The sequence below is a fragment of the Ostrea edulis genome, chromosome 6, assembly GCF_947568905.1.
Source record: "Ostrea edulis chromosome 6, xbOstEdul1.1, whole genome shotgun sequence".
Lineage (NCBI taxonomy): Eukaryota > Metazoa > Mollusca > Bivalvia > Ostreida > Ostreidae > Ostrea > Ostrea edulis.
The window spans coordinates 76,152,196-76,178,636 of NC_079169.1; the positions used below are offsets into that span (position 1 = coordinate 76,152,196).

The 26,441-nt window shown below is 34.5% G+C and overlaps 1 protein-coding gene across 2 annotated transcripts; it reads right to left on the reverse strand.

The window, feature by feature from the left end:
- Positions 1–750: 750 nt before the first annotated feature.
- Positions 751–25,765, reverse strand: LOC125646291 (myosin-IIIb-like). 2 transcript variants are annotated; one of them, XM_048872523.2, is made up of 30 exons: positions 25,567–25,765; positions 22,140–22,299; positions 17,581–17,646; positions 17,280–17,418; positions 17,072–17,163; positions 16,858–16,972; positions 15,451–15,598; positions 15,232–15,349; positions 15,028–15,145; positions 14,876–14,947; positions 14,612–14,750; positions 14,247–14,472; positions 13,936–14,100; positions 13,637–13,770; positions 12,500–12,616; positions 12,067–12,136; positions 11,907–11,962; positions 11,666–11,815; positions 10,594–10,705; positions 9,673–9,921; positions 8,877–9,055; positions 8,629–8,680; positions 7,184–7,344; positions 5,835–5,907; positions 4,715–4,873; positions 4,141–4,333; positions 3,934–4,040; positions 3,524–3,671; positions 3,312–3,395; positions 751–2,166 (listed from the first exon to the last, which is right to left on the reverse strand). In XM_048872523.2, exons 2-30 carry the CDS (start codon positions 22,248–22,250, stop codon positions 2,009–2,011), a joined length of 3,711 nt encoding a protein of 1,236 aa, XP_048728480.2. In that variant the 5' UTR covers positions 22,251–22,299; positions 25,567–25,765; the 3' UTR covers positions 751–2,008. The 2 variants fall into 2 exon arrangements, with proteins under 2 accessions (XP_048728480.2, XP_048728479.2); XM_048872522.2 differs by having other exon boundaries at positions 14,247–14,493.
- Positions 25,766–26,441: the final 676 nt, after the last annotated feature.

A 26,441-nucleotide genomic window follows, 5' to 3' on the forward strand; every position in this document is an offset into this window, starting at 1 on the left:
TCTGTAGTATTCCCTACGCATGAACAACTGAGAAACGAAACTACTACCGGCTGCAAACTTCCGCCAATATTCGTTTGCACACTAACCAAATCTCTATATTCGATAAGACTTGCTATCAACTGCTGTAAATTTTGTGTATCATGTGACTTTTGTGTGTATTTTAGTATGTGACGTCATATTTCTGTGTTCCAGAAGAAAAGTTGCAGCCATTACATGCGTGTTTATCAACCACTCAACGTATTCAGTCATTGTAGAACCTACCATGCCACATATGAAACTATTGAAGATATACTTGCGTGTTTTACAAATGCACAAGGCCACACTTACCAAATCTCTCTATTCGATGAGACTTGCTATCAACTGCTGTAAATTTTGTGTATCATGTGACTTTCGTGTGTATTTTAGTGTGTGACGTCATATTTCTGTGTTTCAGAAGAAAAGTTGCAGCCATTACATGCGTGTTTATCAACCACTCAACGTATTCAGTCATTGTAGAACCTACCATGCCACATATGAAACCATTGAAGATATACTTGCGTGATTTACAAATGCACAAGGGCAGAATATGCATTTTTAGCAGGGGATGCTTAATCCTCCTAGGCACCTGATCCCACCTCTGGTATATCCAGGGGTCCGTGTTTGTCCAACTCTATTTTTTATTGCTTATAGGAGTTATGAGATTAATCACTGTTCGTTATCTTCGTCTTTCATTAGCAAGCAACACAAGCATAGAATACAAATAACTCAAAATAAAGTTGTAAGGTTTATTTCAAACCTAGGCCCCAGAGAGAGTACTTCCTGTAACATTTTAGACTCTCTGAATATATTAAAAATAGGTGACAGAGTCAAACAATGAAGACTATACCATGTTTTTGATATTTATAACCAAAGCGAACTCGCTTACCTTTGTGGTAATTTTGTATCAAATAATAACATTTAATTTAATTTACTAGAAGTGCTTTAGACATGTTGTATACTCAAGATAAAAAGGTACGGAGTCTTATAGTTTCTTCTACAGTGCTATGAAATATTGGAATGTATTATCATTAGAGATTAAAGAGATAGCTATACAACAAAAATCTAAAAAGCTGTTAGACCATTTTACATACATGACAAGAAATGCTACAGTATGATTTGTCGCATTTCACATTACTCCTGTATATTATGCTTATTAAAAACTTTAACATGCATCTGAATCATGTTAGGTTTTTATGCATTATGCAATATTCTTGATACCCTGCCTATATTCCAGTACGTAAATGTGTCCTCGTATACATGGGCTACGTTGTATCCTGCATTTTTGATTATTGTCTGTATTTTGTGAATAACCTAATTGTTTTCTATTTCATTATTGTTTCCCCATCCCCAATATATTTCTATCGGAAATGTACACGGCCCGAGTTAATCGAGAAAATGAGATATGAGGTACTTTGATTATTGCTAACACAAACAATCTGTAAATATACAAAATTTTATCAATGATATATAATATCTTTATAAATTACTGTACGAGGTGTAAATATTGCAAACCTATATGAAAAATACATGTACATGTATTTTATATATTTTTATCTTTGTGTAATCTCTCATTGCTGGTCGCAACATAATAAAATTGCTGTGTTTTTATGAAGTATGTAATGGTGGAAATGAAGTCGGCGAATATGTTCTTTGGTTTTACTTTTTCATACATTCTTTATAACAATGACATCAGTATTCTATAAAAACATACACAGTTTGATGATTTGCAAGAATATCTTTCTGCGGTTCATATCGATCTGTAGCTCTCGGGGGGAAATATTGGGACGCTCTGATCTGTACCAATATTTTTCCATCTAGAGAGCTTGGGATCTGAACCTAATCAATTCTTACCTTGCAGACATCGTTTAATATACATATATTTAAAAAAAGACTTAATATACAACTGCAAATGCATACAGATCATGGAGAATTGTTGAATATCTTATGCCATATTGTATAACCCTGTGTAAGTCCTTTATTTGACATTCTGTTATTCATCTTCCTCAGTGATTTCTTGTAGCGTCTCTTCATCCATTCTTCTCTCTTGCTTGATGGCGACCTTGATCTTCGCCCAGTCCTTCCTTACAGAGTTTCCGGTGCCCGGTGTATACAGCATGCTACTGATAACACTTCCATCAAAATCCTGTCCTACAATAAGGACAGTTCAACGGCTCTCAATCATTTATCACATGGAACATATACATCATATTAATTGCTCTAACATTATTAATAGAACAATACACAAATTATAGATATAAAACATAAATTTTAAATACTAGTCTCCCGGACACTATTAGAGTTTGTATATAGACTAGCTATTGGTATACATGAATCAACCATGGTGGGCACTGAATGCGATACAGGAATGAAGTTTGGTGTGCTTGTTCTTATTGTTACTAGTGTGGAATCATTTTTAATTCGTGGGGCCCAATGTTCGTGGGTACTTTTGCCGGTTCGTGGGGACGTAATTTCGTGAGTAAGCGATACGATGTCACTAGGAGAGATAACTCTACTTGGTTTTAAAAAATGTTCCAGGACACGTAAATTCGTGGGTAAGAGTGACCTACGAAATCCACGAACAATGATGATTCCACACTATGTCTCATTCGAGAATTTTTCGCTCATACAGAGATATCACCGGCTATAGGAACAAAGTATATGTACAATTAATATAGTTATCATTATCATATAGCTGATAATATGTTAAAGATAAAATTTTCATAAAGTCTAGCATTATCTTGTCTATTACTGAATGCCAACATTTCGTGAAATGATATGATCCGCACCAAAGACCCCCGATAATGTACTCTGGCTGTAAATAAATACTGTTTAGTAAGCACTGGAAGTTGGTTTTGATTATTTTATCTATTAATTATCACTTAATTCCGGTAATATTTTAATCCCGATTTACAATTAAGGACCAGGAAAAAAAATCATAAGTAATAATTTGAAAATTTCATAAGCATCAATGCAATTGAGGAAAAGTTGAAAGCATAAGTTAATGATATTGCACGCATTCATATCAGTGTCAAGAATGCTTCACTCTAGTGAATGAATAGATCATCATAAACTTAAAATAACTGAAATAGGTTTTAGCTACAATGTATTCAATGAACTGTTGAACTTATATTGGTGAATATTGACATTTGTTGGTAGTAAATATTCGCTCGCAAGTTTGCTAATTTTAAATCCAACGTTTGCCAATGTTTAACTCTTAGATTTCAATAACCCTATATTTTACAGAAAATCATGCATACTAGTATTATTGATAAAGTAACCACATGAGGACTTACTGGAGTTCCTGTAACCTCCAATATGAGACTCTGGCTCTTCAAAATGTTCCTGCAGGTCTTCTATGTTTCGAACAAGTTTGGATTCTAGGAATAAATAGAAAACAAATAGAGGAATTTAGATACATGGTTATAAACTCGTGAGGGAGCAAACCAGCAAGTATCTGTACTAACACCACCAATGTCATTATTATTATGTGAAATTCCTTTCTTACTCTGAGCTTCTATATCCCAGCTGTAGGATAGATTTTCTCCGACAGTTTTTCCTTTTTTCAGTAGGTCCAGTTTTGTTTTTCTCAGTGGTGCCTCCGTTCCTTGTACTCCTTGCCTTGGGTTAAGCTTACTCCACTTTCTTTCTTTGTTCTAAGAATAAGTATGGATAACATTTCGGTTTTTTTTTTACTGGTATGTACAGAATGCTTTGCCTCAAATTGTGAGGCTTGAGTGCAGAAGTGATTTTGTTTTAAAAACTGCATCCTAAAATATTTAAACTGAGTTAATATTCAATATTCCTTTGTACTGAAGCAAGGCAACAAACCTACTTGAATTTTTGGGACTATTTTCTACACAGTACCTCGACAAAAGTACCAAAAAATTAATGAATCTCAATTCGCAACAAACTAACTCTAGCAGCAAGTTCCCTATTTTTCTCCTGCTTCTCCATTTCTATTTCTTTTTCTTCTTCTGTTCGGTTTGCCAGTTCAGCCAACTTTTGTTCTACGTGAGTTATCACTGTAAACGGAATTAGAAACGAAATAACCATTTCCATCAACATTTTATGTATACGACAGAATTATATGTCAGTGGTCAAACAGAAATACCAATCACTGACCTGTAGGATCATCAATGGCTCTCAGAGCACACAGATTGATGATAAGCATCCAACACGGTGTGTCTCCAGCCTCCGGTTCGTCTTTGACTAAACTAATACCAGTAACACTCTGGTGACGAAGAACCCTTTGATCAGAATTATTGCTCTTCATTTGGATCCCCATCTGACACTTAAATTCTTCCATGTCAAATATCTAACAAAGTAAAAGCTTAGATGTTTTTGACAAAACAATAGTTAATGTACAAAAGGGACATAAATACACTGAAGGAGTACAAGAAATCTACAAGAATCTTCTTCGTTCAAACATTAGGAAACTAATGTAAATATTCAATTTAAAAGAAAATATATTTAAAAAAAAAATTAGAATCGTGTACATTACACGACAAGGCATAATGTATTTGTATGAAACATTTTAAAATATTTTTAATGGCGACATATAAGGCTAACTAATCCCTCTTTCTAACCATTACAAACTATACAAAGTGGCATATACATTAACTGTCATTATACAATTATATTTCGCGCAAAGAATCAGACACCAGTAATTTTTAAAAGTATACATAAAAAGTGCCACCTTAACAGGAACATGGTGAGGCAGTCGTCCTTCGTTATTCAGGACTTCCAAAGAAAAGCAGTGCTCCGAGGGATTGTCGTAACCCTTCACTATCATAGGATTCTTGCCTAACCTTACTGCTGTGATGCTGCCGTCCATGTCTTTTCGGAGTTTGACTCCCTAAATAGGATTGAAGTAATTGAATTGGATTACATATGTACATGTATTTTCAAGGGGATATAAGTTTCGTTGCTTTTGTGGTTCGGATATAGACATGAATTTAATTCCACCTCAAAGAAACGTGGAGAACTGGACGAACATAAAACACTATAATTTTTCAAACACGAAAATTAGACCCCATGAAGAGAAGTGATTTTTCATTATGACTTTAATGTAAAACTTATACGGTACCAATTTTGATGCACCAGATGCGCATTTCGACGAATAATGTCTCTTCAGTGATGCTCAACCGAAATGTTTGAAATCCAAAATAACAATGGAGTTTTAGAGCTATTATAGGCAAAAACAGTTTGCCAAAAAAGTGGAGTCAAATTCGTCTACGGATAAGAGCTATGCGTGAGGGAGACAATCCTTAATTTTGAAATGAATTCTAAATATAAGGTTAAAAGAATAAAGAAAAAACGTTTTATTTTTAGAAATTAGAGAAGAAGCATATGCAATACGGACTTCGTTCTTGGATATAATGGTACATATCTAGATCTAGAACATAAGGTAAAGCCACATCCACAGTGTAAAAGCACTTTAGGTTGAAGTGTACCTCACCTAACGGGCGAGTTACTACTAAAACTAGTTCATCGGCGAATTGACACGAGAACGTGTTAAGAAATCCAGGGCATTATATTTTGAAGTTATAATTCATGATCTTTGTACCATTATACATATCTATAGACATGAACAATATTCATTCTTAAGACACCAGGCAAACTGCAGACGTACATTGCAGGTGCTCGTCTTACAGGTTCAAAGTTTGAATTTGAATTGTAAACATAGAAGAGGGGTGTATATTAATGGCTTATTCTTTGGCACTGAACATTGTGGAACATACAGTTTATTGCAGGCAGTTACGATCATGGTAAAAATGGGTTTCAGGTAAAATCTACATAGAAGTTTATATGCATACCTGTCCGACATATGACAAAATGTTCGCTGTTTCGTCATCTCGGTCCACATTGCGCACACAGGAAAGACTGATTCTGAAAAAAAAGATGAAACGGACAATAGAGGTAGCCGTAGATAACGCCTTATGCATTGGAACACTAGAAAATATGTATACGCTAACACAATTTTTCTCATGTAGCTGGGTGGTATTTTACGAATCTAATGACAGAGAAAAGTATCCACATGCATCGTATTTTCGACAAACTAACACTTGTACCGAATTTTCTGTTTATTGATTCCCTTGTCTACCACTAACCCACTTCTCTGGAGTTGATTACTGATCCTGCGCAGATGTCACACTACATGGGCATGTATATGATAAACTTTGATGCGATGTTCTTATCTTTATTTGTCAACAAATTCTTTTAGTAGAAAATTATCGTGTTTTTTTTTTCGAACTTAAGATTGATACCCGTCTCAACACCAATACTAACATTATGTAATTTAAAAAAATTGATGTGAAATTCGAAAACGATAACTAGATCTATATGCATTTTTAAAAGAATGTAATGCTTAAGTATTTTAAGTAAGATTCTAATTCAAGGAGATGAAAATCAAAACAAGAAATTTTAGACTATACAAGCAAATTATAGATATAACCCTTGACGGCTGAAATACCTCGAACATTTTTTGTTGTTGTTTTTTACACTTTTAGTTATCTTACAGTTTAAATGCTGAAAATAACATCAAGACAGTGCATGCACTGAACAGGAAGTACCTATGATAAACGAAACGACAGGTGGTGGAAAACAGGATAGAAAACGATCTCGTGAGTTTTGTTTGACTCACTACATACTGTCTACGTACAGTACAATTTATACAGATTATGTCATATTATGTTCATTTTTGAAAATCTACGAATAATAATCATGGTTATTATCTTGAATTGGTTTCCTGTACTGACTATGAATACCAACATCCTGTATAGCCGTTTTTTGGTGGGGGTACGAGTTTGGCCTAATTTGACGATTTTTGAAGATTCATCAAATTAAAAAATCGCCAAAATTAAGTATATCAGTATACATAGGCGAGTACATGGAAGTATGAATTCTACATAATTTTATCCAACAAAATTAATTATACACTTTGTAGACCAAGCTGCAGTGGACGCCCTATCCACCCCTACCTCCCTTGGGGACTACACGGATTAAGTCGAGTCAAGTTTGTTGACCAAAATCCGCCAAATTCATGTTCCGCCAAAAACACCGGCTATACAGCAATATCTTCTCGTCGCCTTATCATTTCACTGTTTGGAAAATAGAATTTATTTTTCTTCATCAACCTCTAAATCATGGAATTGATATTTCGTACCTTTCTCCGTCAAACTCTGACCCAACCTTTCCATCAATGGTGACTTCCCTTTCTAGAATGTAAAACTTCTGGACCACTTTGTCTTTTTCAAGGTAGATGATTTTACACCAGGCATCCGGATCGATACTGTCCCATTTATGATACAGATGAACCAAAGATTCCTGATAGCATATGGACAATATAAAAATATGTGATTTGGATACCAAAACCACACCCGTTTTATAACTGAATCTAAAGAAACTCGTTGACAACTTTTTAAACATGTATGCGCATGAAATAATGAAGGCATATTTCCTTTCCTTTCAGTTTATCATTTTAAAAATAATGCTGATGTAGAGTAGATGTTACAAAACACGATTACACACGTTTAAAACGTATCGGATATTTGACTATTTATGTCCCTTGCGATATTCAGCTTCATTGACAGTATAAAAAAAACTTCCACCATTTACCACTTCTATCACATTATATCTCATTGTAAGACCCCTTCATAAATACTGTCACTAGCAGCTATAATAAAAATAGCTTTTTAATGTTACTAAAAAAAATGTCCTCCATCGTGCTGCCTTTTTTTTTTTTTTTTTTTTTTTTTTTTTAGAAAATAAAGTTTGGCAGAGTAACATACCTCTGTTATGTTGTATTCCATAACACATACAGCACATGTCACTAAAACCAGCCTTCATCAAACATCAAATCTAACTACACGTTTAAGTTCATAATCCAGGAAATCGATACCCACGTGATTCACACAGGCCCTGTTTCTCAAGTTGGAGACTATTTTATCTTTCTCACCAGGGGAAGCACGACATGTGTGTGCATATCACTTACAAGATTATTAATAACATTGTACTCAGGTGACAGAAGTCACAATTTAAACTTCCTTTCCAGCTGTTTCAGTTGATGAGAACATCCTTATGGTCCATTATTACTTTTATAAAGGTTTGGATATTTTATGTTTAGCGGTACTTTAATGGTGGTTCTATTTTTATAAAGGTGTAGATATTTTATGTATAGCGATGGTGGTTCTATCTTTATAAAGGTGTGGATATTTTATGTATAGCGGTACTTTAATGGTGGTTCTATGTTTTGTGTAAACGGGTTTGCCTTATTTTTGTCTTTTTCTTGCTGTTAAAGAATAATAACTAAATTGACATTGTGCTTTTGTAAGATGCGAATTTGGATTGAAATGGTACATGCACGTGAATGTAAAATACTCTATTTATGTACATTTTTCAGTGATAACTTATTGAAATGCATCAAAGATAAAATAAAAATCTGCACATGTTTGTTTGTGATGTATCGTTGAATTGACGTTACGTGAAATTCATTTCTCTGAAACAGTTTCAATACAATAAACATTAAAGAAAGCAGGCGCACAATTTTTTTTTATTAAAATCCCCAAATCTGAATCCTAGATGACCCAGTAGATAAATTGATATACTGACCTCCACTATTTGGTACAGAGGACGTCCTCCGCTGGGCGGACCATATCGGGACCTGGAAAGACAAGCACCACAGCAAGCGTCAATGTGCATTTGCACCAAATTTCAGAAAGAGTCTCTAAAATAATATGTCTCCACATGGACACTTTTTTTTTATCATTCCAAACTTCCTTAACTATTGTACATTAAAGATGGCTTAGGCGGAAGAAAACGTCCAATTAAATAAATTGTATGCCTGTTACTGGATGTACCTTTCACGGTAATATTCAGACTGCCTGTTGTTGTAGTTGTAATAACTTCCCTCCATCATATCGTAGTCAGGCCTATCATAATCATAAGAACTATACTCTGATCGCGTAGGTAACCCCCTTCTTCGATGTTGAGACTGTCTTTGATTCCTGCGTCTGTTCTCTTCTTCTTCCTCCTCCAACTAAATCGTGTGTACACATGTAGAGCTACGTCGTGATTATTTTGGAGATATCATACCCCCACATATCCATGATCAGTATCATTATCAATGGAAATCATTATTTAGGTAACGCAATATATTTATCTTGTTCATTGTGATTAGGATTGATAAATTTAATCCATAGTTAAAACTATTAAGATTTTCTGTAATTATTCATTTTACGTTCCGTCGGGAATTTTTCACTCATATTGGTGAGATTTTTTAAAAGTATTCACAATCAATTGTATTCAGAATAGTACATGGTGAAAATATATGCATTAAACTTTTAAACACTAGAATATAAAGAATTCAAAAGATGACAGTATGCTTTCTATCTGACCAATCCATATAAAACTGATAACATAACCTTGAAGTCCAAATCTATCTCGATTGGTCATCAAAATTGTATTTATGCACGTAGGGGTAGCATGTACATGTAGTCCTTATGGCGTGTAACACATACATCATTTACCTACTTTGATCACATATTGTATGTCAAAACTAATACGCTGTCAACAGACTGCAAAATGTAACAATCAATTTATTGAGTGCATAAAGTGAAATTGAAATCATGGAAATTATTTTCCTGATCGTCTTACCATTTTTCTATACTTGTTCTTGTCCAAGTCATCTGTAGAGACCATAACGTGAAAAAGTTCTGCAGATTTGGTCACCATATTTCCAAGTATAAACACTTCATCTTTGCAGTATGTGGTGTATTGCATCATCTCTAGAAACTGTTTACGTGCAAGATACATTTGAATCCTTGTCTGGACAAGACGAAGATCAGACAGAAATTTGTCCATGCACATATTTAGGTGATCCACTTGCCAGTATTTTAGAAAGACCTGTATAACAGAAAACCGTACTCAGTGGTTATCTAGCTAAATGAAGAAAGCTGCTTTTAAAAGTATACAGTATGGTAAATCACCTTTTTTCACAGGACCAATTTTCGTGGTTTATAGATGTTTTTATATTTCGCTGGAGACATCAATTCATGGTTATTTATCATCAGAAATGTTTCGTCTTTTAATTGTTGAAGAATTGAAACCCATTCATGGAGATATAAAATGCTTTGTTAAATAAACATCCATAATATGCTTTGTTATTAACGTCATTCTTTTTATGTAATTTTGAATGAAAAATTTCACTTTGAAAATAACGTTCATAAATAACACCAATTTCAAGTCATGTTGCATGTAATCATCGCAACACAGCGCTTAAACTATAGGAAAATAATTTTCTTAGCCCGTCAAATTTCGTGTAACATCTGATTAGATGATACTTTGTTGAATTTGTAAATTCGAGGGCTAATTGAAATACTTGATTCAATGTGTGAATTCGAGGGATAATTAAAGCTATAAATTTCATTTGAAACGAATCACAAGAACGAAAGAACCCCTCTTGGCTACGGTCTTAAGCGCCACCTATTGGTTAAATTTTGCAGCACTTCATCTTGAGCTGGTAACTCTTGAATGCGACGTAGAACAATACACAAACAAAATCACGAATCCTCGTACTTTGGATTTGCCGATTTCACAGCCATGGATCTGTGCTCTTCTTAATATTCTATCACAGTTTGCAGCAGTAATCTCGACTGATTCCGTTATTGGGAAGGCTATCGCTTTATATCTACAATGAGTGGGGTGCAAATTGGTATAAACCACATGACAAGATATTTATTTCATATACAAGATGGATGAAGAAGATGGGCGGAGTTGGCCGGGTATTTAAGTACCTGTGCGCTATGTTTTGTAAAACTTTTGTTAAGAAAAGATAACAGGCTTCGTGCAAGAACTGTATAAAATCAGCAAAAGTGTGATTGAATTTTTTTTTTCAATTTTAAATACTTTAACTAATCAGATAATTCACTAGAATCGATCTCGAATACACCTGTATCAAGCATGTTTGAAATGAATTGTTTTGCGACACTGAATGCATACGTGCATTTTTGACGAGAGCACCCGAGATATCATATCACTCTGCAGATGTAGGAGCAGTTCCCTATAGTGCGAGCACCTACTTTACATTGACAGTACCCACCACACTGTCGACAGTGTCCTTTATCCACAGATAGTGTCCTTTATCCACAGATTGTAATGGGTACTGTTGCGATGTTTCAGACAATTTCTAACTAAATGTAAAACAATGAATAAAAAATTTAAAAATCTTAGAAATACATGTATATTAGAAAATTAATGTTTAAAAAATAGTTACAATGTAATTCACCAAATAAATCTTTTCTTTAAAAAATTAAAATATTACTTTAAAAAAAGATGACCAGAACAAGATTCGAGCCATCAACGCTTATTTGTTTTCTATGCGTATAAGATTTTTCCTAATTTTATTGGTACATGGACATTTAGAAAACATCATGATATTTGAAAAGTTCGGCCAGACTTCGTCCATCCCCTTCTGGTCCATTCACAACTATGAAAAGGTTGTACCATTGTGATATTCTGCATCGATTATAAATAATAAAAGCAATGGCATTGTAGAGTGTCTTCTGCTGTAAATTAATGTAATTGTTTCTTAACTTGATCAAAAAAATGTCGTAAGTCACAAATTACGGGCATCATATTTCTCTATTACCTGTTAATAAAATCCTGCATGTGCAGACGTGTTGGAAAGCCTAGTCGGCGTATTTTTGTCGTCTCAAAGACACCTGAATTGCGTAGTTGGTTTTGAACAAGTTTGGCATCGAAGAATCCGTACTGCTTCTCAGCATTGGCCTTAATACATCTATGGAAAAAGTCATGCATTATCTCTTTAATTAAAATGTCTTCTTCATTCGTTTATGCTCGTAAATAACATAATTTATCAACAACCTTACCGTACAAACTGGGGCTCGGACGACTTTAGATTTTCCACGAGAGACGACAAGGAATTCTACATGGCCCAAAATAAATCAAAAGTGCAATGATGCAACATATATGTTCTCATACGTACTGCCTAAAAATGGGAACAATATGAAGAAAATCTAATGGACTCACCCTGAAATGAACACTAGTTGTGGTACCCGACGCACTCGGTATGGCTGGTAAGGGGCGGTCTCTATTCATTCTTCATCCAAAACAGAAAAGGGAAATTCAACGAGATGTTAACAAAAACTTACGAACGATTTTAATTGTGATATGGTAATGCCAAAACGAACATGTATGAGACATGCTATAGTCGTACCGTGACAATTCGATATACTGTGGTTTCATCAATTTTCGTGGGCATCAAATTTCGTTAATTTTTCAATAAGTGCAGTTTTCGTTAATCTAAATACGTAATTTCGTGCAAAGCTATACCCTGTGTTTTTCTTTATGAGCAATCATTTGTACATCGCTGATCACATAAAATGGTGGTCCATCACAACCACTAAAACAACACACTGAAACCACAGCACGCATACGTCATGTATATTGTAGGAACGGCTACCTCTGTTTGATTTTCTTTCCGGCCCTTTTGGACAGGGTTTCCCCCGGACCAAGAGAAGGCATATTTGGTTGATTCCATTCAGGTACAGTCCACGCACTATTTCGCTTGTCTATGTCCCTAATAATACAAAAAGAAATTGATTATCCAAACATTTTAAAAGTTTGTTTCGTTTTTGGTTGTATATTTTTATATTCTGTTTAAAATATAGACTTCAAATGTCGTAATGTTAATAGGTAGCTTTTGTATCATACATGTATACTGCTGCCTGAACCCGCCAAGTAAAAGCTCCTGAATGGGGGGGGGGGGGGGGGCATATTTCTGTCATATTGACTGAGACAAAGGACGAAAGTTTTGAAAACCCAAAACATATTTTGATAGGTTACTTCGTTTTTCTATTTTGATAAGTTACCTCGTTTCTCTATTTTGATAGGATACCTAGTTTCTTTATTTTGATAGGGTACCTCGTTTCTCTAATTTGATAGGATACCTCGTTTCTCTATTTTGATAGGATACCTCTTTTCTCTATTTTGATAGGTTGCCTCGTTTCTCTATTTTGATAGGTTACCTCGTTTCTCTATTTTGATATGTTACATCGTTTCTCTATTTTGATAGGTTACATCGTTTCTCTATTTTGATAGGATACCTCGTTTCTTTATTTTGATAGGTTGCCTCGTTTCTCTATTTTTATAGGTTACATCGTTTCTCTATTTTGATAGGTTACATAGTTTCTCTATTTTTATAGGTTACCTCGTTTCTCTAATTTGATAGGATACCTCGTTTCTCTATTTTGATAGGATACCTCGTTTCTTTATTTTGATAGGTTGCCTCGTTTCTCTATTTTGATAGGTTACATCGTCTCTGTATTTTGATAGGTTGCCTCGTTTCTCTATTTTGATAGGTTACCTCGTTTCTCTATTTTGATATGTTACATCGTTTCTCTATTTTGATAGGTTACATAGTTTCTCTATTTTTATAGGTTACCTCGTTTCTCTAATTTGATAGGATACCTCGTTTCTCTATTTTGATAGGATACCTCGTTTCTTTATTTTGATAGGTTGCCTCGTTTCTCTATTTTTATAGGTTACATCGTTTCTCTATTTTGATAGGTTACATAGTTTCTCTATTTTTATAGGTTACCTCGTTTCTCTATCTTGCCGATCATCAAACAGATCGTTGATTAACCAGTTATGACTGTTCTGCATCAAACTTATAAAGTTGATATTCAGTGTTTCACGGTTTTTCTCGATAAAACCTGTGGCGTTGTATGTAACCTGTTCGACGAGAAAAATAATGATATAATGGACAGTCCGATATGAAATATAAGTACATGCACCTAAACGTGTGCATTTTATATCTAGGGATGAATGTGATTTCAGGTTTACTAGTTGTTTTTTTTTACATAAGATATAAGCTTAAAATTGATTATCATTGTTTACCTGGCCTGCATAATGAACAATGGTAAACACAGGGTCCCTTGATTTCGATTTTTGATAAGCCACGTTTTTCACAAATTCTCTGTTCATATTTTCCACAAATGATAAATCTGTCGAAGTTTGCAATCTGCAGTCATCCTCGAGTATCGCAAATATTCCAACGGGTCTCTAAGAAATAAAGGTCTTTATATATAACTATTATGAAAAATCAATATTTCTATAAAAATTATTTACATGTATAGAAAATCATGTTAGAATTGTTCTATGCAAGAAATTATTTCGAATATCCTTATAACATATACCACTACACTTACATCGAAAAACAGTCCAAGAATTTGCTTATTGTTTGTGAATTTAATCTTCGGTTGTTTAATGCCCTCCGTTTGATATTCTTGTAGTTCCCATGAGAAGATATATGTGTTGAAAAAACTCTGAAGTTGTTCATTTGCACTGTTTATACACAACTGTTCAAAGCTGTTCACTTGAAAATTCTCAAATCCAGCCATGTCCAAAATACTAATGACGCCTGCATCTGTGGGTCTGAGGATGGAATATTTCCAACTTTACAACAGAATAGAACAAGATTGGGGAAACACCAAACTTTACAACCATCGTATAATTGTAATTATTAAATGTGTATACTATTATTAATTAAAACTAAACGACTTGTAAAGTTTACCTGACAGTGTCTTCTGTGTGAAGAACTTCATTGACTCTTTTTACAATCCAGCTGAAGAGTCTACTGTACAAGGCCTTGCATAAAGCGTCCCTGCCATCACACGCTTCGTGCATGGACTTCATCTTCATGATTCGTTCACCTAGTGGACATAAAGATGAAAGGTGAAGATAACGAACAGTGATCAATCTCATAAAGTTCCTTCATTCCGTTATATTTCATTTGAAACGTTGTATTTCAAAACCACTCAGTCTAATTCAGTCTTACCTCTGACAAAACTTTTCGTAGCCAACAGAACTGTGACCAGGTCCTCTGCTTGTAGGGACAGTAGTCGACTACCTAAACAGTGATAGTGAATCTAGTTAATAAACTTTCAGATAAAAACAATAACATGTGTAATGTTAGTTTTGAAAACTTACTGTAATCCACCTCTTCTTCATTTACAATTATAATCTGCTGTATTTCTGGATCAGGGGCAAAGTCGATATTACTGAGGTGAAGGATACCTGCCATCATTGCAAAGATCATATCGACTGTCTAAAAAGGTGAAATGTTAAATGGATGTTAGAAATAGATATCTAAATAAACAGGAATCATATTTATTACTTATTACTGTCTCGTACCTGAGGAGAAAATCCCGTGTTATTCATTCCTTCTTTTAATTCTGCGAATCTACTTCCATGTTGTTCGTAATCTGCTTTCGACATAAAAACTGGTGTTGCGTGTCCAGGATCCGTTATTCTTATCAAAAGATTTAATGAAACGTTCAATAATTAGTAGTTCTTTGTCATCTCCCTGGTGTTTTAATCTAATAGAAAAACTCTTTTCATGTACAAACAAACCTGTAATGTTCCGGACGAGACAGATAGTAGCGATTTACTTCGTTTTCCGACAAACCGGCGAACATGTAGTAGAATATGTGAAAGGATCTCTCTCCGTTACCACAATGAATGACGCGGCTCTTTTCCAGCATGTGCTCGGTTACTTTTGCTATAGAACATAGGAATGATACAATGACAATTAATTTCAAGAATGAAAGGGGATAGATATTAGCTGCTACGAAAGAAAGACTTGAGAATGGTGTCTACTTAGAAAGTTTAATAAGTGGGGGTATGGAACGCCATTACTGCCTTATATGGGTGTGTTTCATGATAAGGTTGTGCTTTTTCGTTATACATTGTGGTTCTTTCATGATAAGGTGGTGCTTTTTTATCATATACTGTGGTTGTGTCATGATATGGTGGTGCGTTTTTCATTATATGTTGTGGTTTGTTCATGATAATGTGGTGCTTTTTCATTATATGCTGTGATTCTTTCATGATAATGTGGTGCTTTTTCATTATATGCTGTGATTCTTTCAGATAATGTGGTGCTTTTTCATTATATGCTGTGGTCCTTTCATGATAAGTTGGATCTTTTTTTATAACGTGCTTTTTCACCATATGCTGTGGTTCTTTTATGTTAAGATGGTGATAGTTTATTATATGCTGTGGTTTTATTATGACAAGAGGGCGCTTTTCACATTCATAGTGTTGTTTTTCCAAAAGGTGGATCTTTTTCAATATAAGCTGGCGTTATCTCTAATCTGATTGGTTGTTTGTTTTACGTCCTGTCGAGAATTTTCACTCATATTGAGATGTCACCAGCTCTTGGTGGATTGCCATAAATATAGACCTATGGTTAGTGCTCAGGGTCATAACAGTGAAAGTTCTTTAAAGTGACGACGACACGGAAACTATATTTCTAAGGTCAAATCCAAAAAGACCCATGATTCTCACTTCTAAATGTCGAGCGTTTGGCAAAAGAGCAGTCACTATCTATATCTACATCTTAGGTTTGAAGTGACCATGACACGAGCGGGGCTCGAACTGCAGACCTACCGTTTACGAAGTGAGTGCTCTACGACTGAGGTACCGTCTCTATGTAAAACTTATACGGTACCAATTTTGATGCACCAGATGCGCACTTCGACAAATAATGTCTCTTCAATGATGCTCAACCGAAATGTTTGAAATCCGAAATAACAATGAGTGAAAAATTCCCAAATGGGACGTAAATAACAAAACATCATTAATACGTTTTATGTATTAGAATTGGTGTCATTGCTTCCAACGTTTACAGCACAGTAGACTTAAAAATGTCTTTGAAATGTTTGTTCTTAAAATAAGTTACAAATAACATATGCATACGTCAAACTTTAAAAAGTTACCATTAGCGATCAATTTAAAAGTTTAATCTGACAGACAAACCTCCAATTAGTTTCCCTTGTTTATTGAACATGACTTCAATCAGCTTTCCAAATCTACTGGAATTGTCGTTTATTGTAGTTTTAGCGTTCCCAAATGCCTCCAGCAGCGGGTTTATCTACAATTATAGTTTTATCCTTAGATAAGTTTATTGTTTTATATAATATAGACTTAATTGTGACCTACTGGACCATCAAAGCATGAGAAAGAAGTTTACCTCAACAATCTGTTCTGCAACTTTGGTCGGCTCGTCGGACTTAGACATTCGAGCAATCTGTGCTAATGTCATTTTTGTGCTTTCTGTTTTACCTGATAAAACGGAAAAGTTACATTTGACAATGCAAGGCAAAATTTTGCGATTGTCAAACAGAGATGTCGAAGTATTTATTACCAATATACAATATTAGGTTTTTATATAAATATACCGGCTCCTGATTCTCCACTGACGAGGATAGCTTGGTTGACCCTCCCCCAAATCAAAGTCCGGTACGCTTTGCTAGCAATGGCGTAGATGTGAGGAGCCAAATCCTGGAGAAGCTTCGCTTCAGAATATATAAAACCTACCTGCCGAACAATCGCAAATCAAATATAATATAATGAAACATCAAGGCAGTGAAAGTAAATAGGTAAAAAATGAATTGATATTCAACTTTTCAGGGAAAATATGAATTTCATAACTCCAGCGTATTTGGAAATATATTCTATTTCATCTGTTTTAGGTCTTACCTCTTTCCCATAAATTGGGATCATTTTGTTTGGATTCACAGCGACCAAAACGTCTCCAAGATACGTCTAAAATACAATGGGATAACTATAATCCACGCTATTTTCATGTTCAGATGACAATAAATGCACATGAATTTTCTTTATTCAAAGTCAGAATGATATACATGCTAGTGATTGTGACGGGAACATCAGAATCATTGATATTAGTGATTGTGACGGAAATATCGGAATCATTTACATTAGTGATTGTGACGGGAACATCAGAATCATTGATGTTAGTGATTGTGACGGGAACATCAGAATTATTGATATTAAGTGATTGTGTCGGGAACATCAGAATCATTGATATTAGTGATTGTGACGGGAACATCAGAATCATTGATATTAGTGATTGTGACGGGAACATCAGAATCATTGATGTTAGTGATTGTGACGGGAACATCAGAATCATTGATGTTAGTGATTGTGACGGGAACATCAGAATCATTGATGTTAGTGATTGTGACGGGAACATCAGAATCATTGATATTAGCTATAGTGAATGTGATGGGAACATCAGAATCATTGATATTAGTGTTTGTGACGAGAACATCAGAATCATTGATATTAGTGATTGTGAGGGGAACATCAGAATCATTGATATTAGTGATTGTGACGGGAACATCAGAATCATTGATGTTAGCGATTGTTACGGGAACATCAGAATCATTTTTGTTAAGTGATTGTGTCGGGAACATCAGAATCATTGATATTAGTGACTGTGACGGAAATATCAGAATCATTGATATTAGTGATTGTGACGGGAACATCAGAATCATTGATATTAGTGATTGTGACGGGAACATCAGAATCATTGATATTAGTGATTGTGACGGGAACATCAGAATCATTGATGTTAGTGATGGTGACGAGAACATCAGAATCATTGATATTAGTGATGGTGATGGGAACATCAGAATCATTGATGTTAAGTGATTGTGACGGGAGCATCAGAATCATTGATGTTAGTGATTGTGACGGGAACATCAGAATCATTGATGTTAGTGATTGTGACGGGAACATCAGAATCATTGATATTAGCTATAGTGATTGTGACGGGAACATCAGAATCATTGATATTAGTGTTTGTGACGAGAACATCAGAATCATTGATATTAGTGATTGTGAGGGGAACATCAGAATCATTGATATTAGTGATTGTGACGGGAACATCAGAATCATTGATGTTAGCGATTGTTACGGGAACATCAGAATCATTTTTGTTAAGTGATTGTGTCGGGAACATCAGAATCATTGATATTAGTGACTGTGACGGAAATATCAGAATCATTGATATTAGTGATTGTGACGGGAACATCAGAATCATTGATATTAGTGATTGTGACGGGAACATCAGAATCATTGATATTAGTGATTGTGACGGGAACATCAGAATCATTGATGTTAGTGATGGTGACGAGAACATCAGAATCATTGATATTAGTGATTGTGATGGGAACATCAGAATCATTGATATTAGTGATTGTGACGGGAACATCAGAATCATTGATGTTAGTGATTGTGACGGGAACATCAGAATCATTGATGTTAGTGATGGTGACGAGAACATCAGAATCATTGATATTAGTGATGGTGATGGGAACATCAGAATCATTGATGTTAAGTGATTGTGACGGGAGCATCAGAATCATTGATGTTAGTGATTGTGACGGGAATATCAGAATCATTTATATTAGTGATTGTGACGGGAACATTAGAATCATTGATATTAGTGATTGTGACGGGAACATCAGAATCATTGATGTTAGTGATTGTGACGAGAACATCAGAATCATTGATATTAGTGATTGTGATGGGAACATCAGAATCATTGATGTCAGTGATTGTGATGGGAACATCAGAATAATTGATTTAGTGATTGTGACAGGAATATCAGAATCATTGATGTCAGTGATTGTGATGCGAACATCATAATCATTAATATTAGTGATTGTGACAGGAATATCAGAATCATTTATGTCAGTAATTGTGATGGGAACATCAGAATCATTGATGTTAGTGATTGTGAGGGGAACATCAGAATCATTGATATTAGTGACTGTGACGGAAATATCAGAATCATTGATATTAGTGATTGTGAGGGGAACATCAGAATCATTGATATTAGTGATTGTGACGGGAACATCAGAATCATTGATATTAGTGATTGTGACGGGAACATCAGAATCATTTATATTAGTGATTGTGACGGGAACATCAGAATCATTGATATTAGTGATTGTGACGGGAACATCAGAATCATTGATGTTAGTGATTGTGACGGGAACATCAGAATCATTGATATTAGCTATAGTGATTGTGATGGGAACATCAGAATCATTGATATTAGTGATTGTGAGGGGAACATCAGAATCATTGATATTAGTGATGGTGATGGGAACATCAGAATCATTGATGTTAAGTGATTGTGACGGGAGCATCAGAATCATTGATATTAGTGATTGTGACGGGAACATCAGAATCATTGATATTAGTGATTGTGACGGGAACATCAGAATGATTGATATCAGTGATTGTGACGGGAACATCAGAATCATTTATATTAGTGATTGTGACGGGAACATCAGAATCATTTATGTTAAGTGATTGTGACGGGAGCATCATAATCATTGATATTAGTGATTGTGACGGGAACATCAGAATCATTTATGTTAAGTGATTGTGACGGGAACATCAGAATCATTGATATTAGTGATGGTGATGGGAACATCAGAATCATTGATGTTAAGTGATTGTGACGGGAGCATCAGAATCATTGATATTAGTGATTGTGACGGGAACATCAGAATCATTGATATTAGTGATTTTGACGGGAACATCAGAATTATTTATGTTAAGTGATTGTGACGGGAACATCATAATCATTGATATTAGTGATTGTGACGGGAACATCAGAATCATTTATGTTAAGTGATTGTGACGGGAACATCAGAATCATTGATATTAGTAATTGTGACGGGAACATCAGAATCATTGATATTAATGATTGTGATGGGAACATCAGAATCATTGATGTCAGTGATTGTGACGGGAACATCGGAATCATTGATGTTAGTGATTGTGATGGGAACATCATAATCATTTGTGTTAAGTGATTGTGACGGGGACATCGATATCATTGATGTTAGTGATTGTGATGGGAACATCAGAATCATTTGTGTTAAGTGATTGTGACGGGGACATCGGAATCGTTGGACTAGTGATTATGCCTAGCCAGCATCTAACTAACCAGATACAATCCCGTAATACTCGCAGGAAATACGATATACGCGGGACGAAGTTTGAGAGAACTACAGTAGGGTGAAATTTGATCCCAGATCTTAGAAATTAGAAAAATACCAAAATTTGTGAAATAGAAGATCAAGATAGTCATTTCATATTCTACGTTTCATTTGTAAACATTTTTCTTTCCCTTAGACTTCGTACAAGGAAAATATTAAACAGAATATACAACTGATATATGTTTATATAAAAAGAGATGTAAAAATATATCCTTTCGCTTTTTGAAATGTTCTATTAGCCTATATTGAAATTCTTTTTCATCCATTCCTATAAATGTTTGTTAACCTAGGTTAACGTTTGTTGCCGGTATGAGTAAATGCAGTTATTGTTGGTATGAATGCAGTTATTGTTGGTATGAATGTAGTTATTGTTGGTATGAATACAGTTATTGTTGGTATGAATGCAGTTATTGTTGGTATGAATGTGTTATTTTTGGTATGAATTCAGTTATTGTTGGTATGAATGCAGTTATTGTTGGTATGAATACAGTTATTGTTGGTATGAATGCAGTTATTGTTGGTATGAATGTAGTTATTGTTGGTATGAATGCAGTTATTGTTGGTATGAATGCAGTTATTGTTGGTATGAATGTAGTTATTGTTGGAATGAATACAGTTATTGTTGGTTTGAATGCAGTTATTGTTGGTATGAATGCAGTTATTGTTGGTTTGAATGCAGTTATTGTTGGTATGAATGCAGTTATTGTTGGTATGAATGTAGTTATTGTTGGTATGAATACAGTTATTGTTGGTATGAATGTGTTATTGTTGGTATGAATGTAATTATTGTTGGTATGAATGCAGTTATTTTTGGTATGAATTCAGTTATTGTTGGTATGAATGTAGTTATTGTTGGTATGAATATAGTTATTGTTGGTTTGAATGCAGTTATTTTTGGTATGAATGCAGTTATTGATGGTATGAATGCAGTTATTGTTGGTATGAATACAGTTATTGTTGGTTTGAATGCAGTTATTGTTGGTTTGAGTGTGGATTACATCTTGCTGAGTATCCTTCGCAAGTTCGGTCATAGCAATAAATACGATTAAGGTAGTTAGAAACAGCATTCATTTCTGCATAATTACCACCGTCATCACTACATCAACACATTTGATTATCTCAATGAAATACTTGTACTTGATTATTGCATCTGATAACGTCATTTCTTATTACCTCATTAAATTTACAAAAGAGAATATTCTTTTATAAATTTCTTACATATATGATATTTCTTTCATATCGGAGGTTCAGCTCCTTGAGTAGCGAGTCTTCCGTCAGGTCACTAAGGACCGCCAGATCGTCCCCATATACTTTTTCAGGAACAGCCATGTTAATATATGCTGTCGTCTGCTCCAGTATCAATTTTCTATGCCCTGGTCTTAAGAAGAAAGAAAACATTTCGTAGGAACACTGGAATGTCGTTAGATCGTGCACTCTCAACTAATTTGAATAGCAGAATAGATATGATATAATCTATCTTGAAATTAGGTGATAACGTTTAACAATACCAGACGCATGTCTACCAGTTACATAGAAACTAAAGAATGGGAAACATACATGTCCATTACATAGTTAATCAATTAAAAAATGTCCCTTAAGTTTTGAAAGTATAAGAGACGATATACTCGAGCCTCTTCGCATTGGTATACTGAATGGAACGCGTCAGCACTCCATGAAATACATATCGGTGTTGCATAATAGCCTCCTTATCTCCCCCCCCCCTCCCCCAAGCCATTTCTCCACCCGACAAACTGGCTATACAACATTTTTCCTCTCCCGGAAACTTGGGTACACAGCAGGATTATCCCTATGGGAAAAAATCTACACAGTGAGATACCCCCTATTATAGATACTAGTAGCCAGATTACCCCCCCCACACACACACACACACACACACCCTCCTGTAAAGTTCGTTATATAGTAGAATTTCCCCGCAAATTCCATTCCGGTTAATTTTATGGAGAATCAGTTTTTAGTTTTAACTAGGAATATATTTAAAATTCTTTTCCGTCACCCATCACTGGTTATTCTGTCCAGTGATGTGTAACTTCCGTATACGAGACGGAATTTTGTTGGTGTGCTACATTTATAAATTTATGTGAATCAACGCAAGATCTTATAATGATATTTTTTATACTTTTATTATTACCTCTAAAACCAAATAATGACATCTAATTTGAATTTAAAATTATTCAGTTGAAAATGAGAGAGTCCTATAGTCATCATAACTCATAAACGCAGTGATTAGCCCATTTTCAAAGTTGAGAGTTCACGGGATATTAACCTACAGTTTAATTTAGTGTGAAACTTAAGGAGAAAGCGGAGTCAATGTAGATATTTGTGTATAACAGGTTCGTCACATTAACAGAAAAACAAAAATAAACATATTATCTTCTGGATATACATGAAACATACATCAAAACACTTTAATAACACTTTTGTAAAGAAAAAGTATCAGGTGCCAGTCATGCAAGCAAATTATAAAAAAGAATTTGATATAGCTAACAGTGACTGGGGTAAAACATACATGAATAAAGTAGAAATGCTTCAAGACAAAACAATTGCAGAATGTAACTATAAACTGTTACACAATATACTTTCAAATAATTATTACAGTAATAAAATCAATAAAAATAGGACCTGCATGTGTACAACGTGTGGCAATAAGATTGAGAATTTAAAACACTTAATATTTGAATGTGTAAATGTACAAATTATATGGAAATTAGTAAGTAATTTCATGGGTTTTGATGTAAAATGGAAAAATGTTGTCGTTGGATTTTTCTCTGTCAGAAATGAAACAACTGTAGTGTTCAAATTACTTTTATCCTTTATATTGCTCTTTTAATATACAAATATAAAATGTATTGTAGACTTGAAAATATTGATGAAACATCTGAAGGACTTATATGCAAGTTAAAAGCATACATTTCACAAATTTCAGAAATACTATTTAGTACTGGCAATACAAAGCATTTTCATTTTTTCAAAAAGATATTAACTAATCTTAGAAAGTATCATCATTGAATGTCATAATCCCACCCTCTGAGGGGGGCTGCCCCTCAGTTGAAGATGAAAAGGATACTTACATGGACTATTAATAATTGTGTATCCTCTTGCATATGTGGGCCTTTCATTTAATTCCAACATTACTATCATCACTAGCTACATTTTTTGAACAATATAATTATAGACCTATAAGTATTTCTTTGAATATGTGTGTATAATACTTAAATTTCGACGTTGCATCATACTCGTGTAGAAGACACGTAAATCAATGTATAATACTTGTATGTCCATGCCTGATGTATAGTGTTTCAGTATAATATATGCAAGTCTGTGTGAAAAAAATAAACATATTATCCTCTGGGTATACATGAAATTAATCATGAATGCAAAGCTAATTGATTCAAGTGTTTTCATTCAACTACGTGTATTAAATATCGTGATATCCTTTGTATGCAATCATTATCCATATCACAATAGGAATACAAGTTCACAAGCCTGTCAATGTTCAGTGAAAGTGGTTTTTCAATCAATGGATTTTTTTGGCACACTGTTTTTCCTTATAATAGCTCTAAAACTTCATTGTTATTTCGGATTTCAAACATTTCGGTTGAGCATCACTGAAGAGAAATTATTTGTCAAAATGCGTATCTGGTGCATCAAAATTGGTACCGTACAAGTTTTACATTAGTGTGTTTTTCTCATCTTTGAGTGGAGAAGGATATTGTAGGGCAGCGTCACCTTGGGCAGACAATATGGATACCCGAGCGACGTTTACATGCATGTGTCTTTATCTAGTACATGTCCTTCAAAAGGTGTCGAGAAAATTGTCTGTACAGTATAGTGTAATTTTTCAGTCCGAGTAAATGCAAATAATAAGCAGGTACCCTTCCGTGACAGCTTTAAACAGCACGTCTCACGTACTTGATGAATCCGTTAAAGAGAATCACAGTCAATTCATAGTCCCTTTACAAATAATCAGATGCCCAAAGCGCTTGATGTAAAATATTTCCTCATGTCGCCCTTGTTACAAAAAAGGGAACTTAATCCATTGACAAATAATTCAAATGATGAAGGAACAGGTGAAAATAATCTTATGTGTGTATATTTCTAAATACACCAAACTTGATATGTCTCCCCTCCTACAGAAACCTCAACTTAAAGGAAACCTGATGCTGCAACAGGTTTTTGTTCTTGTATTTGGTTTTTATTGGGTTTCATTCGGTAGACAACCTCCTCTAAAATTTGCAATAGTTTTAAAAACTCAATTCAATACACGTGGCAGTGATTTAAAGTTTTGTTTAGATAGTAGTTATTGTTAGGGCAAAGATTCGTATCACTATTTAGGGTAGCAGTCTGTATGATAGTGTTGCTAAATTCCTGTCTTTTTGTACTTCTTTATCAACCATAAGCTGCAGGAAAACCTACTATTCATTGTTTAAAAACAATGTCAGAAGCAATGTTTGCTCTTTATAAAAATGCTCAGCAACAACCCATTCCATGGTTCATGTTCGCGTTGTTGTTGTGACTGAAACCGGCATAACATTTGGGAAGACCAATTGTTTGATCCGCATACACCAAAACAGGTTCTCGATTACTAACTATATCTGATAGTCAACTGAACTAGAACAGCACTTACCTTTAGGTAGCAATGTACTTATCCATACTGAAAACTGCACATCAGCGACTTTTATTTATTAGTAAACTCCAGTGTACAAGCTCGTCTTTTCCGTACACACAGTATTTGTAAATTTTCAGTAAAATAACGTTTTGGTGTACCATTACACCTTTCCTGTGCGCGGGGTACATAAAGGGGCCCCGATCTACGGTGCAATTGGTCAATAATCTTATCAGCTGATTGAGGGCCTAGTAAACAGTGTAATGTGTATCGATATCTTACTTGCAGGTATTTCAAATACGCTGTGTATTGTGAATTGCTGTCACATGCATATTGCGGCAGATGCAGCAAGTAGTTATTATGCCGTTCTATGCATGCGATGAATGAGAAATGTTTTGGAAATCAATTGGATTCATTCTATGAACACGGTTTATATGTTGTTTCTCAAAGCTAAACTTGAAAAGCACGTTTACAATATAAGAAAAATGCAAACTTGCTAGTCCTTAACATTTTGTAAAATTGTTTATAATCCAAATATTCTTTCACGCATGGAAGAATTTCATGAATTTAGTCTCGCGATAAGTTTGATAGAAAGAAATTAAAACACGGAAATCGGGTGGTTCTGCCTCCCTATTTATAGCTTCCGTGTTATTTTGATGTATGGGGATACCTTTTGCGTGTATAGACTATAATTCGTTAACAGTTTAAAACCGATTTGTATGTTACAAAGAATGTGAAATTTACCATATCAATCATTAGCAAATGAACGGGTAAACATGACCATGTTTTTACTGTAGATAGATTTACAAGAATTGCCGTTTCTTGAGGATTCTGTTCATTGATTTGTACACTCTTTTCTAAAATTGACTTCTTCTAAAATTGGATAAATACAATGT